The 25,908-nt window shown below is 39.3% G+C and overlaps 1 protein-coding gene across 1 annotated transcript; it reads left to right on the top strand.

The window, feature by feature from the left end:
- PANK3 (pantothenate kinase 3) lies at positions 1 to 24,849 on the top strand. Its single transcript, XM_005694509.3, has 7 exons — positions 1 to 435; positions 6,530 to 6,882; positions 10,991 to 11,244; positions 13,256 to 13,432; positions 14,387 to 14,510; positions 19,243 to 19,368; positions 20,742 to 24,849. Exons 1-7 carry the CDS (start codon positions 408 to 410, stop codon positions 20,790 to 20,792), a joined length of 1,113 nt encoding a protein of 370 aa, XP_005694566.1. The 5' UTR covers positions 1 to 407; the 3' UTR covers positions 20,793 to 24,849.

The raw sequence follows: 25,908 nt of genomic DNA, 5'->3' as shown, positions 1-25,908 counted from the left end.
GCCACACGGGAAACTACAATCCCCAGCAGCCGGGCGAAGAGCAGAGAGAGGTGGGGGCTCGCATCACGTGGGAGTTGGGCCTGGGCGGGCTGGTTCTCGGTGCGGCGGCGGCGGCGGCTCAGAGGACCGGGGCCTTTTGTTTGGAGCGGCGGCGGGGCCCCGGATCGGCGAGGCCGGCGGCCTGCCCCTGCTTGCTCGGTCCCGGCCGCCCCTCGCGGGGGTGGGGGCCGCCCCTTGGGCCGGGCCTAGCTTTAGGCGCCGCCGCCCCGCCCTTGGCCCGCCCAGCCCGGCCCGAGGGGAGGAACCGGCCCGGCCTCCCCGCGCGGCCCAGAGCCATCTCTGGAGTCGCAGCTACTGCCCTCCGCGCGCCGGACCAGAGGCTACCCCTCGCCCCTCAGGCAGACGCCATGAAGATCAAGGATGCCAAGAAACCCTGTAAGATGGGGGTTTGGGTTCGTCGGGTTGGGAGAGCACATCAGGCCGCGTCTGGAAAGCCCTTGGCCGGGCGGCCTGCTTCGAAACGGGTTGCTCCCGCCGGCACCGCGCGCGGGATGGGGGCGGAGGGATGTTTTCAGCACCCGGTTCCAGGCTCTCTTCCCATCCCCCTAAGCTCAGCTGGCGAGAGCTTGCCGCCCCCCTGGCCTTTTCTCGCACTTCCTCCTGAGCTCTGGGAGGTGCAAGCGGGAATTTTTGTTTCGGGGTTTGGCAGGCAAGATTAGAGCTACCAGTCGGCGCTCCCAGCTTCCTCTGAAGTAAAGCTGCAAACTGGTGGTCACGGCTGTCAAATTGCGCGGGGACATTTATAACTTTTTTATTTTAAATCTCTGAGTTTTTTTGCTTGTGTCCTTTGAAATCCACGGTTCCCGGGAGTTGTCACTGTTGTTATAATTAGAGCTTTTAAACACACGTGCGTGTAACCTACCGGTGGGTGATTACCGTAGTGTGCTTTTATTTAGAATGACAAACAGTTCATGGTTGTTAAAAGAGCAAAACTACCAGTATTCCCGCCACTCAGAGCAGACCTCTAAGAATGTTTGGTGTCTACTCATAGAGATTTTTTTAAGACTATGGAGCATGTACTTAAAATTTTTTTTCCCCATTTTTAAAGAGTAGGTCGCTTTTATTTGCTTCGTTTTATTGACTATTTAAAACTTCTATAAATGCCTTATTTAATCACTTAGCGATTGTCATACTTGAAATCCATTCTTCAGGGCCACTAGGAATACGGGATGCATGCTTCTGTCTTAGAATTGTATTGGAATTTTGCCATTTTACAGTGTCGTGTGATTCTCCTAACAGTTCTAGGAAATCTCTTGTTGTAAAAACGGAGCACGATCTTGCCTTTTACCGCCCCTCCGTTTTTTGAAAACCTCCGTGGAGAGTCAGCATTCCAAAGCACTCTGAAATCTGCTTCTTGTCATTTAAATGTGAGATAATTTAGTTTTAATTTAATGCTGAGGAAATTGAACTTACGGGGCACCGAAGTAACTTTTCCGAGGCTACACCGACCTACTCTATGATAAATGAGGTTGGATGCCCTCGGGCTCCTGACTCATAGTCCTGCGTTTTTTTTTGTTTTTTTTTTTTTTTTTTGCACCTGTAGGGCATAGTCTGCATACTTAAGGAAGCACAAACCTTTCTGATCTGGTAGTTTCTGCCAACTAAAACACGTTTGTTTTTGTTACTGTTTATTCGGCTGCTCTGGGTCTTTAATTGCAGCTGGGTCTCAAGTTTCCCGACCAGGGGCTGAACCTGGCCTGCCGCATTGTGTGAGTGCAGACTCTTAGCCACTGGGCCACCAGGGAAGTCCCCTAAAACAGGTTAAACAAAAAAGAATGGTAGATGAAGAGTTCTCCTTCATCAGTGTGGAAAATAGTGATGTGAAGGCTTTGATGACAGTAATATAGAAACACTTCTAATTTAACATTTGCTAAATCAAATGAATCTTAAACAGATACTGTAAAGTAGAACAGTTGGACATCTTCCTTCAACACAGGTTTTCTCAGCTTGTTTTAGAATTTCCATTTAGGAAAGTGGGTTTAACCATGACAAGCATATATTCTGACCCTGTGGTATTTTATTTTTGCCACAACAACGGTTTGATTACTTAGATTGGGCAAACTTGTAATCAGGTGTGGATACCATCTCTGTCAAAGGTGTTTCATATTTAGCAAAGATGATAATTTAGGGTTTATAAAATAAACAAGTTGAGGACTAATACCTATTTTTATGTGTGTTTTTTTTTTTTTTTAATTTTATTTTTTAACTTTTTGTAGTGGGGTATAACCCACTGGCAAAGTTGTGGTAGTTTCTGGTGCACAGCAGAGCAGCTCAGCCATTCTGCCCCAAATCCACCTCCCATCTAGGCTGCCGCAGAACATTGAGCAGAATTCCATGCCCTATACACTAGATCCTTGTTGGTTATCCATTTTAAATATAGCAGTGTGTATGCGTCCATCCCAAACTCCCTAGGAATCCCTCTCCCTCTTCCCTGGCAACCATAAGATCACCTAGTTTTTTAGAAGTAATTTACTTATTACTACATTGTGGTACATTGTGAGACCACTAATTGTGCTGAAAAAGTCAGTTAATATGATTTAGAAGCCTGAAATAACATTTCCAGTTTCTAATATGCAGAAGATGACTTTACTGTCTACTCAGTTCTTTACAATAAAAATAAAGAACATCTTGTTTTTGTGCGGTGGCAAAGAAAGTATTTCAACTATGAACTGTTGTGGAAAAATACATACATATATATATATATATCTGGAAAGTATTATTTCTTTTCTTTGTTTTTTGGCCCAAGCTGCGCAGCATGTGGGGTCTTAGTTCCCAGACCAGAGATGGAACCCTTGCCCTCTGCATTGGGAGCTCCGAGTCTTAGGCACTGGACTGCCAGGGAAATCCCTGGACAGTATTTCTGATGTTTCAAACCACTCAGGTTAGCTAAAGAAATACTTATTTTGGTTTGAGCTCTTGTGTAGGGCTTCTTTCTTCGATTATAACTGTAGTGAGCACCTGGTGTGTAAGGCACTGTGTCCGGGCGCTGCGTTGTTTACTCCTTAGAGGGACACTAGTAACGCATAGTGTGTGTCTCATACTAGTTAAGCAAGTGACTTTGGTGTAGCACGCTTTCTCAACAGTTAGATAAGTGTTAGAAAACATTGGGTTTTTTTGATACATCACTAATAATATACCAGCTTATAAACCACATGCATGTATTTAAGCAGAAAAGAAGAAAAGGAATTCATCCTCTAGATTGTATAACTAAAGGATGAGCATTTGAAATTGTGTATTAATTTAACTCCAGGGGAAGGATGAAGTGAAACATTAATGAAAATCTTTTGCTAAAACCAAAACGGTGGCAATATGTGCTTTACTTTTACTTGTGCCCTTCACTCTACTTAAATCATAGGTAATAAACATCTCAGCAGTGGTGGTCCTCTGTGTCTCAGCTCACAGGACTTTCTAAGTTAGGGGTCAGCCTTTGTTTTGGTTACCTGTGTGGCATGCAGCATGATTAACAAGGTGATAAGAAAAGTTTTATATATAAAGGAATTCCCTGGCTGTCCAGTGGTTAAGATTCTGGGCTTTCACTGCGGTGGGCCCAGGTTCTGTCCTGGTTGGGGAACTTAAGAGCCCACCTGCTGCAGGACAACTAAGCCCACAGCCCACAGTGAAGACCCAGTGCAGTACGTCCTCCCTGCGTGCGCCCCCCCCCCCCGTTTATATACATATTATAATGTGGTGCAGTGTAGGTTTGTATGCATGCTTTGCTGATCCAAGCAGTCAGATACCTGAAGGTTCTGTCAAGACCAGAGGGAAGTATGTAGCATATGTGTATTGTTTGCTTCTGTGTAATTTGGCCTATGTATAAACTGAGTCACTACTTAGGAAGAATTACTTCAAATAGATGGTAAGGTGCAGTTGAAGGTGATAGTTTCTGATATCCCTTGAGATGTAACTAATTTATCAAAACGGGGGATATCTTCTGAAGCTTGTCTGAGGAATTATACTAAAGCTGTGAAAATGGTTTATTTTCTTAGTCTGTTTTAAAACAGCACTTTTATTTGGAATGATTCTTGGGAAGAGTGAAATGCCTTTTATTCAAGAACTTGAGCCATATCGGGAATTTACTAGTGCACGTATCCAGTTTAGAATTTTGTTCCTTAAAATAATCCACTAATGTTTTGAACATTTTAAGCTTTTGCCTTCTCTTTCTGCTAAAGAACAATTAAATCTAGTTTGGCATAGTATCCCTTTGGGCTAAAATCTGCATGTGGCCAGTCGCAATTCAATAGCTCTTTAATGCTTCTCCCCTACCCTTAACCGACACTTAACGAAAGACCAAACTTTATTTAGTTAGTTTTGGCCACACCAAGCAGCTTTTTGTTTTGCTTGGTTCCCCAACCAGGAATTGAACCCTGACCATGGCAATGAAAGCTGGGAATCCTAACCAGTAGGCCGCTAGGAAACCCCTGCACAGCGTGTTGAAAATAAACAGTCTGCCCTTGTGGCTAGAATATCTTCTGTTTAATTATCTGAAAAGACATTCAGTTTTCTTCTTTGGCATACATAATCTGCCTGGTAGGTAGCACTCTGGTTAAGGTGGTTCTGGATATTTTTGTTATTTACAGAGGACTGATAGAGCAGTTCTCTTGGGCTTAGGTCAGAAATAGAGTAGAAACTCCTATTTTTTGGAGGGTCACATAAACAGATGTTGAGAGATTCTAGGAAATGCTCAGAGACTGGAGAAGGTAATGTTTATTTGCCATCATCAGAGGAGTTATTTATATTTATAGATTGTGTATTTTGGTTCTTTTTTTTTTTTCCATCTTGACAGTAGAGAGTTTTATTCCCGAAAGAATGAGAAATGCTTAGGCTATATGTAGGAAGTAGGATGCTTTTGCACTGTAACCTACTTTTAACCTGTCCCTAGGCTAGAAGCAACAAAGCTATTGATAGAGAGATTTGCCTGGTTTCTTTAGAAAGTGATATTTTTCTTACCTCTTGGAACTATCAGTAGGCCTGTGGTTGTACTTAACTTTGTAGTTTTTTTGCAAGTAAATAAAGTTTAATTCCGTGGCCATTCTCCCTCTCACTTTGGTTAGTGACAGAGTAACCGGCTTAAATATTTACTTTAATGGCACTGGCAATTAGATCACTTACTAGAATGAAAGGAGTGGATCATAAATTTTCTGTATTCTGATTGCCTCCTCCATACTTTTTGAATGGTGATTGCTTCTCTGGCAAAAGGAAATAAATTCTAGAACTCTGCTGAACTGAAGGGATCTCTGCGCAGGAAAGCAGGGAGCTATCATGTTCTAGTTTGTATGTTATGGTTACTAAAACGTCATGATCTGCATTATAGCGTCTCCAGTTACCCTCCTTTAAGAGCTGACTCTATTTTTTTTACTTATTTAAGATGGCCTCCATTGCTAGCCACCTGACAAAAGTGAGAAAATTTAGTTTCTTCAGCATCTGAGTTGTTTATACAAATCTATAGGTGACAAAAGCATAGTGCCTGTATAGAGAAATGTATAGAACCCTTTCTCATTGAATTGATGTTCCCGTTTCTAGTGGTACACTCATATCAAGCAAATATGAATGCTTAAGAAACAAAGTAGAATTTTAGAGGGAACTACTTATCCTTGAGAACCTATACATAATGAACTGTTAAATACCTGCTGTGAGGCATTTTGTAATCTATGTATCTTAACTATGAAATTAGTTTTCATTCATTGTCATACTGATTAAGATCCCAGAGAAGACAAAGAGACCTTAAGGAAACTAGGTTTTGACAGGTTAATGGTTTTTCCAGTGTCATACATACAGCCCAGTTAGTAAGAGTACCAAGTCCCAAGTCCAGATGATGCTACCTACCCATGTGTGCCTGTCTCCAGGTAGGTTTACCTTCAACGTTATCAACAGCTAATTTTCATTAACCAGAGGCCCTTAAAGAAGCCTGTTTTAAGTTTAATGAGCAATGGAAAAAGGTTCTTATAAGGAGGTTCTTTGCTCTTAGGTTACTTGACATGATTCTAGACCAATTTTATTACATTAAAGTCTTTTTAGAAACGTTTTCAAAAGGTGCTGACATATTGCTGTAGTAAGACAGAGTCGGTCCTATTTTTGTCTCAATCTCCTGAGCACATGATAAGCACATCGTAAATGAAGAGGTGCCTGCCTGTGACAGGTGTGTGACGCATGGTTTTTGCCATATAGCAGCCTGGATTACCCATAGGCATACATGTGTCCACTCCCTCTGGAGCCTCCCTCCCAGCCTCTAGGCTGTCACAGAGCAAGAGTGAAATGGTCCTTGGGATCCAGGAATCCTAGGTTTCAGGGTTTTTAGAAAATGCACAGAGTAATACTTTGGAGGGAAAAGGGTGAGTTGTACATGGAAGATGTGTCTTACCTCATAAGTTGACTGAGTGGATGGTTCACAGTAAATAGTTTGTGGCTGATCAACTAGTTCCTAATTTGTATTTCCAAAATCAAGATAAAGATTTTTATTTTTTATCCACAGCTTTCCCGTGGTTTGGCATGGACATCGGGGGAACTCTGGTAAAGCTATCATACTTTGAACCTATTGATATCACAGCAGAGGAAGAACAAGAAGAAGTTGAGAGCTTAAAAAGTATCCGGAAATATTTGACTTCTAATGTAGCGTATGGATCCACTGGTATTCGGGATGTACACCTTGAACTGAAAGATTTAACACTTTTTGGCCGGAGAGGGAACTTGCACTTTATCAGATTTCCAACCCAGGACCTGCCTACTTTTATCCAAATGGGAAGAGATAAAAACTTCTCAACATTACACACGGTGCTATGTGCTACAGGAGGTGGTGCTTACAAGTTTGAAAAAGATTTTCGCACAGTAGGTATTTCACTCAGAGGCAAAAATTGATACCCGCTCTCTTCAGTTTTTAAAATATGAGGCTTGGTTTCTGTCTGGTATGTTCCTTGGACTGGTTCTCTGTGCTGATACAGAGGAAATATATATTCTTGACTTGCCCTTTTTTTAAAAATTTTTGTTAGGATATTTGCTTTACAGTGTTGTGTTGGTTTTTGCCATACATTAGCATGGATTACCCATAGGTATACATATGTCCACTCCCTCTTGAGCCTCCCTCCCAGCCCTCTAGGTTGTCACAGAGCACCAGGTTGAGCTCCGTGTGTCGTACAGCAAATTCCCGCTGTCTGTCTATTTCACATTGGCATGGTAAAGAATCCACCTTCCGGTGGAGGTGACAGAAGAGACACGGGTTCGATCCCTGGGTTGGGAAGATCCCCTGGAGTAGGAAATGGCAACCCACTTTAGTATTCTTGCCTGGAAAATCCCAGGGACAGGAACCTGGCAGCCTGTGGTCCATAGAGCTGCAGAGAGTCAGAGGCGACAGCACACACACAGTGCACGTGTTTCACTGGAGCTCTCTCAGTTCTTCCCACCCTCTCCTTCCCCAGCTGTGTACACAAGTCTGTTCTCTCCATCTGTGTCTGTATAGCTACCCTGCAGATAGATACATCAGTACCATTTTTCTCGATTCCATATATATCCATTAGTACATGATATTTGTCTTTCTCTTTTTGACTTAGTTCACTCTGTAAAATAGGCTCTAGGTTCATCTGCCTCACACAGTTCAGTTCAGTTCAGTCGCTCAGTCGTGTCCAACTCTTTGCGACCCCATGAACTGCAGCACGCCAGGCCTCCCTGTCCATCACCAACTTCCATGTCCATTGAGTCGGTGATGCCATCCAACCATCTCATCCTCTAGCATCCCCTTCTCCTACCCTCAATCTTTCCCAGCATCAGGGTCTTTTCAAATGAGTCAGCTCTTCACATCAAGTGGCCAAAGTATTAGAGTTTCAGCTTCAACATCAGTCCTTACAATGAACACCCAGGACTCATCTCCTTTAGAATGGACTGGTTGGATCTCCTTGCAGTCCAAGGGACTTTAAAGAGTCTTTTCCAACACCACAGTTCAAAAGCATCAATTCTTCAGCACTCAGCTTTCTTTATAGTCCAACTCACATCCATACATGACCACTGGAAAAACCATAGCCTTGACTAGGTGGACCTTTGTTGACAAAGTAATGTGTCAGCTTTTCAATATGCTGTTTAGGTTGGTCATAACTTTAATTTCTTGGCTGTAGTCACCATCTGCAGTGATTTTGGAGACCAGAAAAATAAAGTTAGCCACTGTTTCCCATGAAGTGATGGGACCAGATGCCATGATCTTCGTTTTCTGAGTGTTGAGCTTTAAGCCAACTTTTTCACTCTCCTCTTTCACTTTCATCAAGAGGCTCTTTAGTTCCTCTTCACTTTCTGCCATAAGAGGTGGTGTCATCTGCATATCTGAGGTTATTGATATTTCTCCTGGCAATCTTGATTCCAGCTTGTGCTTCCCCCACTGATCAAATTTGTTCCTTTTTGTGGCTGAGTAATATTCCATTGTAAATATGTACAACTTATTCATCCATTCATCTACATGACTTACTTTTGATTGGATCATTTAAAAACCTTCATACAGGCCAAATTTGGACTGTTATACATAATATTTGGTGAAATCTGGTAAGCTTAGGAACTGCTACAAAGTTGCAGTAGACATAGACTCCAGTGAATTTGGTAGTGTGCAAAGCCAGATATAAATGGGGCTTGAAATATTTTCATATTATTATTCTGTGTTTGCATGGTTTTTTGAGTATTAATCTAGTCATCTCTCCTAAAGACACCCATCTTCCCAGACTCCAACTGAAGTCTGTATGTTTTGATTAATAGGCACCTGAATGAAGTTCCTGTTACCCCTTTTTTTCTTGTGTTTTATATCATCAACCCCACCACATTCCAGTCTTGAAGTTGGGGGGCGGGTGTCATTTGGATGTGGCAAGAGGATTATGCAAGCATTGATTTCTGTGCTATTGGTTTGCCAAACTTCCAGTCCTTCCCATTAGAACAAAGATTAAAAAGTTGATACTTAGATTTACTGAAATTTGTTTTTCTTGAAAATACGCACACTGCTGCTGCTGCTAAGTTGCTTCAGTCGTGTCCGACTCTGTGCGACCCCATAGACGGCAGCCCACCAGGCTCCACCGTCCCTGGGATTCTCCAGGCAAGAACACTGGAGTGGGTTGCCATTTCCTTCTCCAGTGTATGAAAGTGAAAAGTGAAAGAAGACCATTTAAATATGCCTGTGAATTTCTCAAATTCATGTAAGAAAAATCTATTAATAGAGCATAAGTGATCACTTATGGGGCTCACAGAAGTGAATACCTTGTAGTTTGGAGTAGCTTAAAAGTCTATACATTTTTACTAAAAATTTTTATGAATAGTATTGATTTGTATTCAGTTTATTGAGTAATCTGACCATAAATTTCATGAATTTGAAACCAGTTTGTTTGGATGTGTGATACTTAATGGTTGCCAGTATTCTTGCCAAAAGGAGTGTCCTTGAAGCCACCTCTTGTCAAGCCATTGGAAATACTGGTATCCAAATTACAGAGTTCTAATTTTTCTTAAAAGAAATATTAGTATTTTCTAGTGATGAGGTTTTATAATATTTGTTTTTGTTGGTGTTCAGTCATTTACTAAGCTAATATTTGAGCATCTAGTATTTGTTAGGTTATTGTGCTAGACACTGAGAACTCAGCTAGGAATAAGACACAGACTAGGCTGTCAAAGAGGTCAGTTTTCTGGACCACATGGTTAAGTGAATTACAAATAGAAGTACAGTGCATCATAATTAATACTATTGCTGTGAAAAGAGATGCCATGGAAACTCAAGGAGGATACCTGATAAGTATCCTCAGGAGTGATACCTGATAAGTCCTTAAAGAATGGGAAAGCATTATCAAAGCTGAGATCTTCTATAACAAATATAATCTACTCTTTACTAATCAAAAGTGAATTTAATAATTTCACATTAGTACCAGAACTGTAATATAAAGATAGGAAATTAAGGTATAACTGATTAATTTTGTATGTTGGTAAGTAGAAGTAGGTAGATTCTCTGGTAGGGTCACACGGGAGGGCATAATGAAGTAGTTAGATTTAGATGCTTGTGTGGACATAGATTTGGGCCTTCCAGGTGGCTCAGTGGTAGAGAATCCTGCCAGTGCAGGAGACGCAGAAGACACAGGTTTGATCCCTGGTTTGGGAAGATCCCTTGGAGAAGCTAATGGCAACCCACTCCAGTATTCTCACCTGGAAGATCCCCTGGATAGAGGAACCTGGTGGGCTGTAGTCCTTGCCATTACAAAGAGTCGGACAGGACTGAGCAACTGAGCACCCGCTTATGCATGTACATAGATCTTAATTTCTAAAGCCACACAGCATGTTTTATTGGAGAATCAAATATGTAAGTGGTGTTGCTATTGTGATATAACTCTCCAAGATGCTAAACAACACAAGATAAAGTTCCAAACAAAAGTGCAACACTTCTTAGTTTATATGACAGTTGCATTCCTTGCAAATTTAGGATGTATTTAAAACTGCAAAAAATACCATGTATTTACACACATAGATAGATAAAACACTTGTTTACATAGGCTCAGGTTATCAAAAACATTTTCCTACTACTGTCTAAACAAAAATATGTCAGAGTGTTCAAAGATAATGCAGAAAAAGGGTTAATTCTTTGTTTTGCACAACTGCCCACCCACTCCAGATATCTGGTACCCCACCCAAGTCCCTGCCCACTAAATGTTAGTTTGATTCTTCCCTCCTCCCCATCTTGGTGAAAACTAAAATGTCCCGACAGATTTCCAGAATGCCTCTAGAAGTATACCACGCCTGACAACGACTGGACTAAATGAAGCCCCTGAGAGATATTGGGGCTTTAAAATCTCTTAAAAAAGAAAACAAATAAAAACGCTGGGGTTGTAGCTGGTTTTGAAGTTTTGTGAAGTACATGGAAATTATATAGTTAAGTATTTTGAGTGCTATCCTTTGTTCACTTTATAAAACTTCTTTTGGGGTTTGTTTACAGATTGGAAACCTCCACCTGCACAAACTGGATGAACTTGACTGCCTTGTGAAGGGCTTGCTGTATATAGATTCTGTCAGTTTCAATGGACAAGCAGAGTGCTATTATTTTGCTAATGCCTCAGAACCTGAGAGGTGCCAAAAGATGCCTTTTAACCTGGATGATCCCTATCCGCTCCTGGTAGTGAACATTGGTTCGGGAGTCAGTATTTTAGCAGTCCATTCCAAAGACAACTATAAACGAGTAACCGGAACAAGGTGGTAGCATTTTTGTTCTTAGAGCAGCATTCATATTGTTTTATTCTTAGAAACTGTGAAATCTATCTATCTCTATCTATGTATACATATGGTAGCTTCATCAGAGAAAGTGTATTGTGCAGTAGCTAGAAATGTAGATACGTAAGTAAAGCTAAAGTGTTGCAGATAGTGCTGTTTTATAAGGCGTGTGTGTAGACTTAAACTAAAATCATGAAATATTTGCATTTGGTTAGTGTCAGTTGTCATTAAAATTTCCATAATGAAGCGTGAATTTTTATCTGGAATGATTCCAATAATACTTTTATTTTCCAAAACATTTTTCTCATTTTTATATAGATATATTTAAGCCTATATGTTTTACATGTTTTACCACATGCCTATTTGATTCATAGTTAAAGTACAGAGTATTTGGAGTTTCCCTGGTGGCTCAGTGGTAAAGAATCCAGCTGCTAATGCAGGAGCCATGGGATTGATCCCTGATCTGGGGAAATCGCACATACTGCTGAGCACCTAAGCCCATACACCACGTTATTGACCGTGTGCTCTAGAGCTTGGGAGCCGCTGTTACTGAAGCCTGCGCACCAGAGCCCATGCTCTGCATCAAGAGCAGCCACCACAGTGAGGAGCCTGTGCACCGCAGCTGGAGAGTAGACCCCTCTGTCCCTGCTGTGGTGTTGCCCACACAGCGACAAAGACCCAGTGTAGCCAAAAAGAATAGTTGTTTCTCTTTTTTTAAGTTGAAGTATTTAGCAACCTTGTAATTAATTCAATAGGATGAATTTAACATGAGCTCTTACCTGGTGGCTCAGATAGTAAAGAATCCGCCTGCAGTGCAATTTAGAAGAACCAGTTCAGTCCCTGGGTTGGGAAAATCCCCTGGAGAAGGGAACAGCTACCCACTTCAGTATCCTTTCCTGGAGAATTCCATGGACAGAGGATCCTGGCAGGCTGCAGTCCACAGGGTCACAGAGTTGAACATGACTGAGCAACTTTCACTTTTTTTTCTATAATACCTGAAATACAGATGTGACATGAGATTTTTAAATTTACCTTATGATTCTAGTATGTACTTTATCAGCTTTTAAGGAAACTTGAGGAAGATAGATTTAGGGTTCTTGAATGAGGCGGCTTTATGGCAGCGAGGGTGTGGGAGTGGAGAACACTTTTATTTTTTGCCCTCTTGAAATAACATATAACATGAAATCCTAGCTCCTAGACCAGGAAACAAACCCACGGCCCCTGCTTGGGCAGCACAGAGTCTTACCCACTGGACTGCCAGGGGAGTCCCCAGGAAACCTTTTAGCAATATAGTACGCCTATTTGAATGGTACTTAAATTTAATTAGTATTCTATTTCTATGGTGACTGAAAATTTATCTCCACTGTAACTCTATGCCAGAGAATTACAGGGAAGTATTACCTACTTAAGTCAATTCAAAAAGATAGAAATTCAGTCTGTTAACTAGATTCCAACAGTGATTCAGGAGTAGAACATGTTAGAAATTCAGCTGAGATTAAAGGAGCAAAGGTTTTTATTTTAAGGATTAGAGAAACATGATTTCATTTTATGGGCATATTCAAAGAGTATTAGAACCAAGTTAATTTCTGTCTTTAAATGATCTCATTGTATTCATTTCAGAGTCATATAAATGTTTGTGTATTGACTTAGAGTTACAATTTTCCTCTTAATTTGTGTGGTGCTAACCTTTTTTTTAAACGCTCCTTTTTCACGCACACAGAGACGTGCATTTTCAGCAGTTACAGTGTGAGGTACCAGGTGAAGACATGAGACACAGAAGGTGTCCGTGTCGTGTTGTTTCCGCAACAGGATTTTTTTCCTTTGGTTTACTCTTTGATCTGATAAGTTTGGTTTTGTTTTGCATTTTTCTCAGGTTTAGTAAATGTTTTCTATTCATGTGTTTAATTGGATAAGTGAATGCTCCATCCTTTTACATTGGAGAAAGAATACAGTGTGTAAATGCAACTTACCACGTTTCGTTTGTTTTCTTTAGCCTTGGAGGGGGTACCTTTCTGGGTTTATGCAGCTTGTTGACTGGCTGTGAAAGTTTTGAAGAGGCTCTTGAGATGGCGTCGAAAGGCGACAGCACGCAAGCTGACAGGCTCGTCCGTGATATTTACGGGGGAGATTATGAGAGATTCGGTCTGCCCGGTTGGGCTGTAGCATCTAGGTAAGTTTAACATTTACACTGTGCTTAAGCTTGCTTACTTAGTTTTTAGAAAGCAGTGTATCACGAAGTTATAAGAGGCCTTCCTTTTACCCAGTTCAGTTATAAGTTTTGAACATCTGTGTGATTCCAAAGTTAAATTTACATTACGAAGTCTTCCCTCAGTGTACTGTAGGAAACTTTTATTCATTCTTGAGTATACTTCCAGTGTTTCTCTATGCAAATACAAATATATATCCTTATCCTCCTCTTACAAAAGGTAACTTTTAGAAGATAACGTTAAAATACCATTATATAGCATTTTATAGCATACCATATACAGTTCGGTCCCCTTACCATGGTTCTCTACCTACACAATCAGCCACCCTCAGATTGAAAATATGTCCCGAAAGTGGCAAAAGCAAAATTTGGATTTACTGCGCCCAGGCAGCTGTTTGTATAGTGCTTATATTGTGTTAAGTAATATGGAGATGATGTAAAGTATATATATAGGTTATATGGAAATACTACATCATTTTGTACAAGGGACCTGAGCATCTATTGATGTTGGTGTCCAAGGAGGGTCCTGGAGCCAGTCCTTCATGGATAAGAGGGATGGTTGTATCATCTGTAACAGTAGTATTTCCTAGTCTGTTTGCCTGCTCCCTTTCCTCTCTCTTTCTCCTTCTTTTTCTGCCTCCATCTTCCTCTTTGTTCTCCCTTTTCTGCGTCCCCTCCTTCCTTCTCTCTCTTTTTTATGAATAGCTTCATGGTATTCAATTGTGTGACGATCAGTTTGATGTATGTTTGGGTTGTCCCCAGTGTTTGCTGTGTGCAGTTCATTGGGTCATTTAAGTAACTGTACACATATACCTTATTTTGCACATGTGTAGACTTACCTGTAGACTATAGTTCCAAAATGTATGAGATGTTGCTTGTTAATCAGCAGATTTGATTTTGTTTTTCATTTCTCTACAGTTTTGGGAATATGATTTATAAGGAGAAGCGAGAATCTGTTAGTAAAGAAGATCTAGCAAGAGCTACTTTAGTTACTATCACCAATAACATTGGTTCTATAGCACGAATGTGTGCTGTTAATGAGGTAAATTTTTTTAATTACATGAAAAATGTGAGTTGGAGTTTTCTGTACATGTAGCAGGATTCTTAAGGAGGCCTCTAGGATTTAGATCTCTTAATCCATTAAATCCCAAGGTACACCAATATATATGTTACCTACCCAACTGTGATACTTCATTTAAACAAAGTAGCAGATCATTCAAATCAGAAATTAGAACAAAGAGATATTTACATTTATCCAGCAACCTTTTCAGAAATATAAAGCCTAAATATCTTGAAATTGTAGAACAGAGATTCCCCCTAAACAGTAAAACATTTTGAGGCAACTAAATATTGAAAGTGTGGGTTTTCTTTTTTCTTCCTGTTAACGTTGCATTTGATTAGTGGCGCACTTGGAGGTTTTCTTGCTGCCCTCGGCTTCTTTACAGTGCTGCCTTGTTGCATATGGATCAAGCAGCATTGTACAGGGCTATGAAGGCACTGAGGCTTGCTCTTCACATGACGTTTGAGTGGTGGATACTTAGAAAAAGCATGTACTGATGGAGTTACCTCATAATTGGGTTATTTTTATTTAAAGAAGATTGTACAATTCTGCCTTCATGTAGTAGGTGTATATGCCCATTTAGTTTTAGTAAATATCAAATATGTTGTAAATGAGTTGGAAATTGTACTTTATGAAGGAATTCTTCATTTGTTCAATCTTTCGTTTATTCATTGAATAAATATTTGCAGAGTATCATTTGCCAGGTATTGTTCTGGGCACTTGAGGTAAATTAGTGAAGAAAACAAAAATCCCTGACTTTGTGAAGCTTACAGCTGTTCTCGTGATACAGTAAATAAGTAAACTGCTTAGTATTAGGTAGGAAATGCTATTTTTTAAAAAGGGAAAATTAGGGACTTTCATGGCGGGTTTTGCAGGCAGTGTGGTTTCAATCCCTGGCCAGGGAACTGAGATCCTACATGCCAGGTGCAGCAAAAAAAAAAAAGAAAGAAAATTAAACAGGTTAAAGAGAATTATGAGTAGACTGAAGACTGGCAGGGGACAAATTACTAAGTAATTAGGTAGTTAACGGAAGCCTTTGTTGAAAATGTGACTCTTAGGCAAAGATTTGAAGAAGGTGAGAGAATCATGGGTGTAGATCTTTGGGGATAGGGAAGCTCCAAGAGAGAGAACAACTGTGCAAAGGCTTGAATTAATCCTCTGAATTATTCTAAATTTAAAATCAGAATTCTGTCTTTTCAGTTTCTTTATAACAGTGTAGTAAGTTAGTTGAGGGAGCTACTAGCAGGTGTTTTAACCTAGAGTTGGGAAACATTTCACTTTGAGGGGCTGACAGTAATCTGGGACCTTTTTTATTAGCTCTTACAGGTCCATTTTCACTGACGAATTAACAGTAATTAAGGCCATACACCACAAGACACCAAGTCACAGGTTCATGAAATAGTGTGTTCAGTTGCTCTGTTATATCCAACTCTTGTGACCCCATCGCCTCTAGCCCACCAGGCTCCTCTGTCCATGGGATTTTCAGGCAAGAATATTGGAGTGGGTTGCCATTTCTGACCCAGGGCTTAAACCCTCATCTCTTGCATTACAGGCAGATTCTTTTTCCACTGAGCCATTTACCACTTTATCACTGAGTTCAGTTCAGTTGCTCAGTTGTGTCCGACTCTTTGTGACCCTGTGGACAGTGGCATACCATACCTCCTGTCCATCACCGACTCCTGGAGTTTACTCAAACTCATCTCCATTGAGTTGGTGATGCCATCCAATCATCTCATCCTCTGTTGTCCCCATCTCCTCCTGTCCTCAATCTTTCCCAGCATCAGGGTCTTTTCCAATGAGTCAGTTCTTTGTATCAGGTGGCCGAAGTATTGGAGTTTCAGCTTCAACATCAGTCCTTCCAATGAACACTGAGGACTGAGCTCCTTTAGGATGGACTAGTTGGATCTCCTTGCAGTTCAAGGGACTCTTAAGAGTCTTCTCCAAAATCACAGTTTAAAAACATCAATTCTTTGGCGCTCAGCTTTCTGTATAGCACAACTCTCACGTTCATACATGACCACTGGAAAAACCATAGCCTTGGCGAGACAGACCTTTGTTGGCAAAGTAATGTCTCTGCTTTTTAATATGCTGTCTAGGTTGGTCATAACTCTCCTTCCAAGGAATAAGTGTCTTTTAATTTCATGGCTGCAATCACCATCTGCAGTGATTTTTGGAGCCCCCCAAAATAAAGTCTGACACTCTTTCCCCATCTATTTTCCATGAAGTGATGGGACGGGATGCCATGATCTTCATTTTCTGAATGTTGAGCTTTAAGCCAACTTTTTCACTCTCCTCTTTCACTTTCATCAAGAGGCTCTTTAGTTCTTCTTCACTTTCTGCCATAAGGGTGGTGTCATCTGCATATCTGAGGTGATTAATATTTCTCCCAGCCATCTTGATTCCACCTTTTGCTTCTTCAGCCCAGCATTTTTCACGATGTACTCTGCAAACAAGTTAAATAAGCAGGGTGACAATATACAGCCTTGATGTACTCCTTTTCCTATTTGGAACCAGTCTGTTGTTCCATGTCCAGTTCTAACTGTTGCTTCCTGACCTGCATACAGGTCTCAAGAAGCAGGTCAGGTGGTCTGGTATTCCCATCTCTTTAAGAATTTTCCACAGTTTATTGTCATCCACATACTCAAAGGCTTTGGCATAATCAATAAAGCAGAAATAGATGTTTTTCTGGAACTCTCTTGCTTTTTCAATGATCCATTGGATGTTGGCAATTTGATCTCTGGTTCCTCTGCCTTTTCTAAATCGAGCTTGAACATCTGGAAGTTCACGGTTCACGTATTGCTAAAGCCTGGCTTGGAGAATTTTGAGCATTGCTATACTAGCATGTGAGATGAGTGCTATTGTGTGGTAGTTTGAGCATTCTTTGACATTGCCTTTCTTTGGGATTGGAATGAAGACTGACCTTTTCCAGACCTGTGGCCACTGCTGAGTTTTCCAGATTTGCTGGCATATTGAGTGCAGCACTTTCACAGCATCATCTTTTAGAATTTGAAATAGCGCAACTGGAATTCTATCCCCTCCACTAAGTTTGTTAGTAGAGATGCTTCCTAAGGCCCACTTGACTTCACATTCCAGGATGTCTGGCTCTAAGTGAGTGATCACACCATTGTGATTATCTGGGTCACAAAGATCTTTTTTGTACAGTTCTGTGTATTCTTGCCACCTCTTCTTAATATCTTCTGCTTCGGTTAGGTCTGTGCCATTTCTGTCCTTTATTGAGCCCGTCTTTGCATGAAATATCCTGTTGGCATCTCTCGTTGTTTTGAAGAGATCTCTAGTCTTGCCTATTGTGTTCTTTTCCTCTGATCAGTTCTTTGCACTGATCACTGAGGAAGGCTTTCTTATCTCCTTGCTATTCTCTGGAACTCTACATTCAAATGGGTATATCTTTCCTCTTGTCTTTTGCTTTTCCCTTTGCTTCTTTTCACAGCTATTTGTAAGGCCTCCTCAGACAGCCATTTTGCTTTTTTGCATTTCTTTTTCTTGGGGAGGGTCTTGATCCCTGTCTGCTGTACAGTGTCATGAACCTCCATCCATAGTTCATCAGGCACTCTGTCTATCAGATCTAGTCCTTACATCTATTTCTCACTTCCACAGTATAATCGTAAGGGATTTGATTTAGGTCATACCTGAATGGTCTAGTGGTTCTCCCTACTTTCTTCAATTTAAGTCTGAATTGGGCAACAAGGAGTTCATGATCTGAGCCACAGTCGGCTCCCGGTCTTGATTTTGCTGACTGTATAGAGACTGTATTGAGCCGTTGGGGAGGCCTATTAAGGGCATAGTTTACTCTATTCACAAATTCAGTATGCAAAAATGTGTACTCGAAACATATTACTGTGAGAGTAGATGCAGATATTCTGGAAATTCAAACATTGCTTTCTCCATCAGTGATTTTCTAATCTTAGAGGTACCTAAGGAACCAAATTAGTGAGTAGAATCTTAGACAGTGACATGATAAGTTAGGCTGGGTACAGAGAATGCTGGAACCCTGGGGATTGGATGGCTATGCCAGTATTCCAGTCAGTGTTATCTCCAGTGCTATAGATAAAGTTTTCACATCATTGCTGAGCATAAACTGCAACATGCTGACCAAGTTTACAGCTTTTTTAAAAAATTAAACACCTCTGAAATACTTTCTTTGGTTTGTCTCCTTTTATCTCATCAGTAGTGTTTCTCCAAATTACTTTCTTTGCTAAATGTATTATTTATAGCCATTTTCAAAAACAAGTCTGTCTCTATATCATTCAGCTGGAGACTTTCTAAAGCATTTCTGTTCTGATTAGGCCTTAGTTTTTAGAGCAGGTTTAGGTTCACAGCAAAACCGAGTGGAAAGTAGAGAGTTCACGTTCAGCCTTGACCCCGCAGATGCGCAGCCTCCCCTGCTGTCAGTGCCCGGCAGCAGTTTGGTACGTTTGCTGCAGTTGGTGAACCTGCATCGACACTCGCTGAGAGTCCACAGTTCACTTTTGAGCTCACTCTTAGTGTACATTCTGTGAATTTTGACAAGTGTAGTGACTTCTCCTGAAATAATTTTTTAAGTGTTCAGAATTATGAAGGCATATACCAGGAATGTAGAAGGCACTAATAAAAGGTAGTAATTGTTTATATTTGTAAATATAGCTCTCCTCTGTATTGTATTGTAAAATCTACCTGATAATCCTCTTTTCAAGTTATTTTTCTTCTTTTCTTTTAGAAAATAAACAGAGTTGTCTTTGTTGGAAACTTTTTGCGTGTCAATACTCTCTCAATGAAACTTCTGGCATATGCACTGGACTATTGGTCAAAAGGTCAGCTGAAAGCGCTATTTCTGGAGCATGAGGTATGCTATGAAAAATCAAGTTTTGTAAATTTTAATAGCATGCTTTTGTATACAGGTTTCATATATTGTTCCTTGCCTGGTACTTTTAAAGTAAAGTATAAAAATGTGATTTACCTGAATAGTGTATGGTTCCCACACTTCAGCTGCGTTAGGGGGTGGGGGTCACTGAAACCTGCAGGCATCCCTTTAGGATGAGAATCTCACAGTTCTGACCAAGAGAGAACAGTGTCAGATCTGTGAGCTCATTAAATTCTGGGGCTGCTTTTGTACTTGGTGGATTTGTTAAATTGTTTTGTTTTTTTCTCCCTGAGAGAACAAATGTTAAATATGAACAGTAAAATAATATATATAATTTAGTAATGAAAATCTCCTTATTCCTCCCACCACAACCTCACCCCTACCTCCGGAGGTAACCTCAACCACTGTTAACATTTTTGGAGTTCATTCTTCAAGATTTTTTTTTTTCTTTCACTACATCCAGTTAATTTCTGACCTGACCAAATATCAGTTCACAGAATGTTTTGAATCATGTAAACTTACCTTGAATCAGTTTGTTTCTGATCAGGTAGACACTTTACTAATCATCTCCATAATACAGGTTCTGAGTATCTGTTCTGCTCTCATGAGCTTCCGTGTGTCATCGCCATACTCTTGCTGCACAGGTCAGAACGGGCACTCTTGTGTGGGTCCACCTGGCATGGCCTATGCTGTCGGAGTGGCAAGCAGAGCCCAAGGAAGTTTCTTAGGAAAAGCTAGGAGAGCACAGCATTGCCGTAATAGTCCAGGAAGCTTTAGTATCTAGAAGTCACTGTTTATGTATTTCAAAGGTCTATATCTTGAGAATACAGGCTTTAAGAAAAAAAATTTTTTCAATAGCTGATAACAGATTGGTAGCTTTCTTTTTTTCTTTTTTCTTTAAGTGTTTAAACATTTGTTAGAAAGTTAGGGAATTCCCTGGTGGTTCAGTAGGTAGGCTTCTGAGCTTCCATTGCTACAGGCATGGGTTTGATCCTGATCAAGGAACTGGGATTCCACAAGCTGTGTGGAGCAGCAGCCAAAAAATAGCTTTAAGAAAAATAAGTTGTCTGTTCTTTTATCCCATAAGCATCCATCCAGCTTCCTGTCAGCTGTTAAGATGTTTGATTACGATCATAAATGCCCTTGAAATCTTCAGGATAGCAGAACATACACCTTTGCTTAAAACCCCTTGTTCCTTGCATTGTAGCCACTACCTTTCTTCACACCCCAAGGAAGCCATCCTTTCTGAATTGATGTTCTTTAATAGATTATACCAAATGTGTTTTTAATAATGGTTAATAGTACATGCTAATTTAAAGCTGCACTACATGAATAATTGTTTTTCAATTATACAGGGATATTTTGGAGCGGTCGGTGCACTTCTTGGTCTGCCAAATTTCAGCTAAAGTATCAGGTTTATCTCTGCTAATGTCATTCAAGAGGAACTGAAAACCAGAGGCATTATTACTGAGTTATTTTTCACTGGGAACCAAAGGATAAAAGAGTAGCACTCTTCCTGTTGATTTTTAAATGTCAGAATGGTAAGCTGCTAAATGTTGCCATGTTAAAAAGAGAGCTCCAGTAACATGAAATATTTCTAATTGGATTGCTTTTCTTTCTGTATATAGACAGTGTTAAATCCTTAAATGCAATACAGCCTCTGATGATTGAGCTTCCTCTCAAAAAGACTTTCTATTTATTTTATGTAGCCAGCATTGCAGTACTGTATGTTCAAACATGAATCTTAAAGTCTCAGAAATGTTTCACTCATGAAAATGATTGGTTCTGAATATTTGTTACAAGTCTGTTCTGTATGTGTTTTGGTTACTAATACATGGATAGTAACATGCCCTGTGTGGAAACTTATTGAAATGGCAATTAAAGATGATCGTTTTTATGTGATTTTAGAAATGTTAAGGAAATATTAATTATTCATTATTGTTTTCCAAACATATCTTCTCCCAAGAAGCATGTTTATGTAATCTACCCCCAGAAGTATAACCTCTTTCAAATGCCATAATTTAATTGAAATACTGTTGTTAAACATCACCCGGAATTTCAGAGTGAACCCTAGGAAATCACCACATAATTGGGGATACTGCATTTTTTGCATTTTGATTATCAGTACATTTACATGTTTATCAGTACGTTTAAAAATGTTTTTTTAATTGGTGGCTTAATTACTTACTTGAAAACCTGTTCGTTGAGGTCCCAGGATGCTTCAAATGGGGTGTAGTTTATGTGTATCGATAGGGTTCTGTGCTCTTTCTACACCACATCTATCTTAGGCCCAGAGTTAGCCATTTCTGTTTAATTATGTCTGAAGCATCAAAGCTAAAGACTTTCTTCTTTTATGAGCAGCAACAAAATCATTTATTCTAAATGGATGTTATGGAAATCTAAAGGACAGTGGTTTTAAAACTGTGGGAATCTGAGGCAGTATTGCAGAATTATGAAAGGATCATTGTATATTCTGGTAATAAAAACATTATAGTTCCAAAATTTGTATATCCGTTTGCCTTGGAATTCTGTGTTTTGAAGCCATTTTAAAATAATGTTATAAATTTTTTCAGATGTTTACTTTTGCAGTAACATTTTGGAGATCCAATAATAGTTCAACAAAGTTTTTTGAGACTGTTAGTGATGATTTTAGGTAGTTGAAAGACTTGGGGAAATTGGGAAAAAATAATTCACTTCCTTAAATTACATCTGGATGTAATCTGGATGTATTTTGAAAATCTGGATGTACTTTGAAGAGCTTAAAACTTGTTTACAGAAAGGAAGAAGTGTTATAGTGTGTTTTTACAGTACAGTTTTGCTCCATAAAGAACAATTTTCAGTTGACTCTCAAGAGCTGCTTGATAAAGATATTTCTCAAGTTTTGTGCTCAAATACTTAAAATTCAGTTTTTCTTTCTCTGTAAACATGAACACATGAATAATACTAATGTTCAGAGGGGAAAGCATGTGAAGGTCATTTTTTAGAATTTAGAATATTTAGAACTTTGAATTCATTTCAGTCAGTGGTCATTTTGAAAATCTACAATGATTAAACATTTTCTACTTAAATGTTTCCATTTTGTGACTAGATATTTCAGCCAAAAGCTATCTGTTTATTTTAGAATTTTGTGATTTGGGCATTTGTACAAAAGATTTTGCTTTTAAATGATAGCTTTAAGTTTTACACTTTTGACAAACTGTATGTTAGCAGTTACAGGTTTGGGGCTGTCTTTAAAAAGGAAATGGAATGGTAAAAGTATATAAAAGTTAATTTGATCAATACTTTGGTTGATTTGGGACTGTGATTCGTACTTTTTGTCTTGAACCTGAAGCTCTGCCTGCTAAAATTCATATAAAGTGAACGATTTGGCTTTTCTCTTGTACAGTCTAGAATGACTGGAATAACGAATAAGTATTTCTACTAAGAACATGAGTTGTGATGAAGGCTGCCAAGGTTCTAGTTTTTTATTACAATCCCAAGAAAATGCTTGTAAGCATACAGTGGTAAATAGGTTTGGTTCTAATCCCAGTCAACTTAATGCCTCAGAGCTCCTAAGTACTTGAACAGTGCTAATAGAAATCAATATGAGAAATCAATGTCTAGTAGACACATTTAAAAAATAAAAAGAAACAGGTGAAATTCTTTTAAATTACATATTTTTATTTAATGCAGTGTATGTTACCATTTCAACATGTAATACATTTAAAAAGTTATCTTGAGTTTTTTAAAGGCTTGTTGCTACTTAGTCTTCAAAGTCAGCATATACTTCACACTTAGAGCTCAACGCAGTTTAACCTGTTTCAGGTTTTCAGTGACCACATTTGAGTAGTGCTTGCTGTACTAGTATAGTTTCTGGAACTAGCTCTTAAAACTATGAATATGGGAACCTAATTTTTAAAAAACAAAAAGAGGGAAAAGAAGTACCTTGTTTGGCCTAGTTTATTTTACTCAGGCTGTATTTCTGACCATTCCAAAAATTATCTTACATTGTATCCTGCCATCTTATATAGTATGTATCATTCTTCTAATGATACTAATAAAATTACCCAAGACACGTGCTGACCATCCTCATCAGTCTGTCAAAATGTGGATTTCCTTCACTGAAGTAAATGTGATGATTCCAATGTCTTAAACTCCCCCCTTCCCCCGCCACCTCCCACATCTTGTCTAACTGAACTTCTCAAAGAAGCCAATTCTAAAGAACTAAAAACAGACCCTTTTAATTCATTGAGTTCCATACACACAAAGAGAATCATGTTCATAACTTTTGTATTTGATTTTCATTTTTAAGCCCCGGCAATAATATTTTCAAATGCAGGGAGCACTGTCTGTTTTGGGGCTGGGTAAAGAGCACAAGGTCTTGAACCTTCCACCACCACTACCACCATCCCTTCCCACAGAAGATTACTTTTTAACTAGACTTGGAGAATTAATGGCCTTTGCTTCTATACCCTAACTTCTCCCAAGACAGCATACTTGTAGACCTCCTTGTTTCTGCACATGGGTGTCCCCTACTCAGCTGCTGTAGTTTAAATAGGTGGACTGTTAGTTTAGATAAAGTTAGTGCCATCGCCAGTGATATATGTGGTGTCTTGACAGTCCTCCTAGAGGTTCAGATTGTTTGCCAAATGCTAGACTTTATAAAGATTCCTGAATTTTTTTACCTTTGTGTGCAAATGTGTTTGTTGTACTTTAACTACCAGTTCCTAAAAGACCATTTCTGTAAGAAAAATTACGTAGCTTAAAGGGAAGAGGTTTCTTCTGTGTTCAGCGGTACTCTTGGCTTCTAAGAGCAGTCCACCACATCTTGCCTTGATTTCTAAGATTACATCCTTGGGTGGAAAGCTTAGTGAGGCAATAGTATCCAAATGTCCTTTATAACCACTCTGCTGATTATATGCAAAGTTTTTTATATCTTGTTTATTTTTTTTCTGTTGAGCACTTTATGCTTTTTAGTCTGTTGCATTTGAGAGTGGTTTAGAAATTTTTTCTCTTCTAAAAGCCATGTAAAAACCTATAAAGGATAATCAGTAGAAAAATGAGTATGTGTTATTTTGTATTTAACTTATTTGTTTTATGGTATGTATAAGCAAAATATTAGAAATGTACTGCATTTTTGTAATAATACTTTTGACCTTAATTTTAACATGATTTGTCATGAAATGTCTCTAATGTCCTATTTTCCCAATAAGGTTGATTAAGGTGTTTTATTCTAATACGGAAGGAATTCAGCCAACTTGGTTTCTGTCATGAGATAATAATCTCAGAAAGTAATGTGCTTTATCTATATTACTGCCTGTTTTCAGTATTTGAGACAGTTGCTTTATATTTCTACTGAGCCTAGGAAAGGATTAGCAAAGGCTTCAAAAAATGAGTAATTTTTTAAAAGATATTTTAATAACCTATTGAAAATAATGGTTCCATGAAAAGTAAACCACCCCATCTTTTCAGACATATAATTTTTTTTAAATTTATTTTAATTGGAGGCTAATTACTTTACAATATTATGGTAGTTTTGCCATACACTGACATGAATCCGCCATCCCACCTCCCTCCCCATCCCATCCCTCGGGGTCATCCCAGTGCACCATCCCTGAGCAACCTGTCTCACGCATCGAACCTGGACTGGCGATCTATTTCACATATGGTAATACACATGTTTGAATGCTGTTCTCTCAAATCATCCCACCCTCGCCTTCTCCCACAGAGTCCAAAAGTCTGTTCTTTACATCTCTGTCTCTTTTGCTGTCTCGCATATAGGGTCATCGTTACCATCCTTCTAAATTGCATATATATGTGTTAATACACTGTATTCGTGTTTTTCTGGCTTCACGCTGTATAATTGGCTCCAGTTTCATCCACCTCATTAGAACGGATTCAAATGTATTCTTTTTAATGGCTGAGTGATACTCCATTGTGTATATGTACCACAGCTTTCTTATCCGTTCATCTGCTGATGGACATCTAGGTTGTTTCCATGTCCTGGCTATTACGCTGCGATGAATATTGGGGTACACGTCAGACACATAAAAATTTTCAGTGATTTCCACTTCCAAAAAGTTTCAATGCATTCTGTCTTGTGTCTTCAGTGGGTGTGGGATCATAACTTGGCATTGTGTTAGAAATAGCACCCAGGCACTGATGTATCTTCTTTGAATGTTTGTGAAATGAGGGTTTGATATGTTAACACTGGGGAATGACTGGATGATCATCAGGATCCTGAGAAAGATAGATAGTTGCTCCATTCATGGAAGCATTTGAGATGACAGCATTTGAGATTGTTCAGCTGTGTGGTATCATGTTTTATAAAGTTCATTTTATTTGTATCTGTTAAGCGATACTAACTTTTGGATTCTCACCAATAGAATGGTATTAGTTCTGTTATTGCCTGTAATGGCCAAGTAATAGATACACCTTAAAGTACTATCAAGGGTTTATATATATATAAATGTGTGTGTATGTGTGTGCTTTAATCTATAAAGCTATCTGGGATTTTATTGTGCTATAACTTCAAAATTATAT

This window comes from Capra hircus, chromosome 20 (assembly GCF_001704415.2).
Source record: "Capra hircus breed San Clemente chromosome 20, ASM170441v1, whole genome shotgun sequence".
NCBI lineage: Eukaryota > Metazoa > Chordata > Mammalia > Artiodactyla > Bovidae > Capra > Capra hircus.
Note: the sequence above shows the minus strand (reverse complement) of the source record. Positions and strands in the feature narration are given on the sequence as shown.

Bases quoted from the DNA above. Each gene is read 5' to 3' on its own strand.
- PANK3 (XM_005694509.3), top strand. From the start codon at position 408: ATGAAGATCAAGGATGCCAAGAAACCCT. The intron at 6,883-10,990 runs GTAGGTATTTCA...GTTTGTTTACAG, and splicing joins TTGAAAAAGATTTTCGCACA to ATTGGAAACCTCCACCTGCA. The intron at 13,433-14,386 runs GTAAGTTTAACA...ATTTCTCTACAG, and splicing joins GGTTGGGCTGTAGCATCTAG to TTTTGGGAATATGATTTATA.